This window comes from Sinocyclocheilus anshuiensis, unplaced genomic scaffold (assembly GCF_001515605.1).
Source record: "Sinocyclocheilus anshuiensis isolate Anshui unplaced genomic scaffold, SAMN03320099.WGS_v1.1 scaffold2539, whole genome shotgun sequence".
NCBI classification, from domain to species: domain Eukaryota; kingdom Metazoa; phylum Chordata; class Actinopteri; order Cypriniformes; family Cyprinidae; genus Sinocyclocheilus; species Sinocyclocheilus anshuiensis.
In genome coordinates, this window is record NW_015557068.1 from 247262 (window position 1) to 251076 (window position 3815).

General features: G+C 34.2%; 1 protein-coding gene across 1 annotated transcript in view; it reads right to left on the reverse strand.

Moving 5' to 3' along the window:
- Window positions 1-3815, reverse strand: part of LOC107676693 (adhesion G protein-coupled receptor L3-like) — a 298216-nt gene that overhangs the window by 207812 nt on the left and 86589 nt on the right. Inside the window, exon 2 of the mRNA XM_016471337.1 lies at window positions 3277-3469. Within this exon, the coding sequence (XP_016326823.1) occupies window positions 3277-3346 (70 nt within the window). The 5' untranslated portion in view covers window positions 3347-3469. The remainder of the gene's footprint in view (window positions 1-3276; window positions 3470-3815) is intronic.

A 3815-nucleotide genomic window follows, 5' to 3' on the forward strand; every position in this document is an offset into this window, starting at 1 on the left:
GGCTGATATATCGATATCGGCCTTTTTTACTCCCTAATATCGGTATCGGTATCGGCCCCAAAAAACCCATAGCAGTCGGGCTCTACTCTGAATGTGTGTAGAGATATTTGAGGAGTTTCAAACACACTCTCTCTAGGTTTATTTTATGTTAAATCACACACTTTCTGTCCCTTTCTGTTCCTTCATGTGTGACAGGTTCAGTCAAAGCACCATTTTTTTTTTTTTAACTGCTTTTCAAATTTACAGAATGGAAAAAAAGCTAAAAATTAGAAAGTACTTTTTTTTTTTTTTTTTAAGAATTAAAAAGTGCATATTTGTAAAAATTAAGTGAGTATGAGCTTAAAACAAGGGGGGGGAAAAATCTGCCGGCACGGTTAGAAAAATAAATGTGTTTCACTTTCAATTAAGTTTTTTTTTTTTTAAGCATAATTAATAACAAATTTGGTTTCATTTTAAAAAGAAGAAAATGAAAATAAATTTATGTAACTTCTGTAGGTGGAGTTTTTCTTATATTTATTTATTTATAAATCTTTTTAAAAACAAACATTATTCTTCACAGTCTGTGGATGCAAAACATTGCAAAAACATTATTTTCTTCCTCTGTAATTTGTCTTGTATTTTTTTTTTCCAATCCAAATATCTAACCATTTTTAAATCAAGACACATTTACTTGGAGGAAAATGCTATAAAAAAATTAAGTCTTCTTTAAAAAAAAAAAAAAAGAAAAATCAACTTAATTCGAAAAGAAAGCAAGTCTATTCTCCACCACTGTGTGTTTGTGCAACCCAAACTTGACTACATTTTATGAGGTGATTTCATATGTTTTTTTTAAATAGTTTAATTAATACAAATACATGATTTTAAGGAAAAACATAAGCATGAAGGTTCAACCCTAAACATAACTGACAGTGGGGCGTAAGCAGATCGTATGAAAAAGTGCAAATGAGATCATACAAATTATTATGAATTAATCACCAATTTGGCAAAATGTAAAATAGTAACGAATCGCCGTTAGACGGTGTTGGCTTGTGTGTTGAATACGGGGACCTGGACGCAGACAGGATCTGCGATCATCTCTAAGTAGATTAGTAAGTGAGAGACGGAGAGAGATTGTCTGGGATTATCCTGTGATATTAAGAGAACATCTTTATTTGCCTGTAAACTCAAACGTGACTTTAATCTGTGGTTTAACACACAGACATCGTGATACAGATCATGTGGGAGGACTGTAGAGACTCGAAACCTGATGAAGACTGAAACCATTCATTTCCTGCAGGGTCACTGCTGCCATCCACACAATCTACATGTTAAATAATGGAGTACAAGTAATACAAGTAATTAACTACCGCACTTGTGTGATTCATTTAAATAGTTTCCTCCCGTAAATGTTGCATCTGAAATGGAAACTCCTACAGATTCATATGCAATAAGGTCAGCCGTAAAAATAACTTGTGTCCACACCTTTTTAGCGCTAAAGTTTCACTGTGTGTCTTTAGTAAATCCTGACAGTAGCCAGTTGTTTATAACAGTAAATCTGGCCCTACTTGTCCTATATTGCAAGCTAGGTTATAAGTTTAAATCTAAGTACAATGAAAATCCTATAAATCCTTGTAAGAGCCGAGAGTGAATATATAGGTTTTTCAAAACATGCATCTTTGGCATTTCTTAAGACTTTTTCAGTTGCATGTGAAGCCAAAGCTGCTGCATAAGTTTTTATATTGTATGAACCTCATAAAATATGATCAAAATTCGGCACGAACGGTTCATAAAACCATTCTTGCTTTCAGTTCAATGCAACAATTTATGTAAGAACTGATTCCTTCTGTTCAGGTTTCCCATCACTTTTTCATGTAATGCATGTACAAAAGTTTGAAATAGTTAAGATTGGTTTTAATGTTTTTGAAAGAAGTCGCTTTCTCGCACCAAGGCTGCATTTATTTGATAAAAAATGCGGTAAAATCAGTAAAATTGTGAAATATTTTTTTGCAATTTCAAATAGCTGTTTTCTATGTCAATATCTGTTAAAATGTAATTTATTTTTGTGATCAAAATTGAATTTTCAGCATCATTACTCCAGTCTTCAGTGTCACATGATCCTTCAGAAATCATTCTAATATGCTGATTTGCTGCTCAAGAAACATTTCTCATTTTTTCATTTTTTGATATTAGAATTAAAATATTTCCAATAATTAAAATGTTGCATATTTATAATTTGCATCCATGCAAACTGCTTTTTACTTCTAAACTGAGACTTTCAGTCGCATAGCACACGAATTTGTCCTTCAAATTTCACATAAAATGTACTTTATGAACAATAAAGCACTGTAGACATCAGTATTGCAGGAAATCTTCAGCAGCAAATGATTCTTTCCTCTACGAAGGACAAAATCACTCCCACAGGTAATTTAATTACAGCAGTAAGTTTCAGTATCTTCAGCCTTTAAAACATGAGCGCTGTTTCCTTTTTGCTTCATAGCAATTCAGAGCTTGGTGGATGCGTGTGTGCTTTTAAAGCTCTGAGGCTTTAGAGTCTATTTGTCAGAGCATTCGGGGGAATTTGTGTGTTTTTTCCGACTGTTGCATATCGAATGATAAAAAAGAACAATGCTGCTCATTAGCTTTTTTAATTAGACGAGCCTTATTACATGGATACCCACCAACAAATGGTAAATAAATAATTATTGACCTCATGCTATTGGACATCTTTATGTCTAATTTTCTCTCTAAATCCCTCTTTCCTACTTCTCCCGCTCTGCTTTATTTCTCCCCAATCTACAATTACGTTCCTCTCTGTCCAACATCTATCCTCTGAAATGATGGCAGGACCTCTAATCGCCAATTATGGTCATTTTCTGTTCAAGGAAGAGCTAAGCTGGTTTCTCTGAATCAAACTTTAGGGTTTATATTGTCGCCAAAATAGAGTAAGCTGAGGCCACATTTCAGTGTGCACTACTGAGGGCCGTTAAAACAAGTAGACAACATAATCAAGCTGATATTATAAACAGCTTATTTTAGACAAATTTTAAGGCACTACTACATAAGACATTCAATCTAGTGGCACAAATGTACTGTTTTCCCCAATATGTGTTATTATTTGCTTATTACAGGATCATGCTGTTAGCTTAACAACATTCGATTTGCATCAAATATTGCTTTTGCATCTCATATAATTCATATCGTGTGTCTCTTTGTGTGGTGTTTGCTAAAAACACTTTTATATGTTCTGCTTTCGGAAACCACACAGGTTTTTTAAACCAATGAAAGCGTAAGACTCACCCAGAGTTGCAAGCTCCAGCACACTGGCCAATAGCAGCACTTGTAAAACCCCCATGGCCCCACCCCTCATTCTGGATTGGCTGGTTCGAGTGTGGCTCCTCCCCTTCCAGCTGATTGGTTAGGTGAGTATGCAATGAGTTCACTCGAGATTTGCAGCTCAGTGGTTCTTTCTGTCCGACAATTATAAAGCCACCTATGAACACAGAAAGAGAAGAAACAGTACTTCTTTAGTGGTCAATCGATGTGGGTTTTTCAACAGTCAATACTGATACACACATAAACGCAAAAGTTGTAATAATTTTGAAATTGTGTTTTTGCCATTATTATAAGTTTTGTTTATATTTATTTTATATGTTATATATATTTTATTTATCCATCCATCCATCCATCTATCCATCTATCCATCTATCCATCTACTATCTACTATCCATCCAGCCATCCATCCATCCCATCTATCTATCCATCCATCTACTATCATCCATCCATCTATCTATCTATCTATCTATCTATCTATCTATCTATCTATCTATCTATCTATC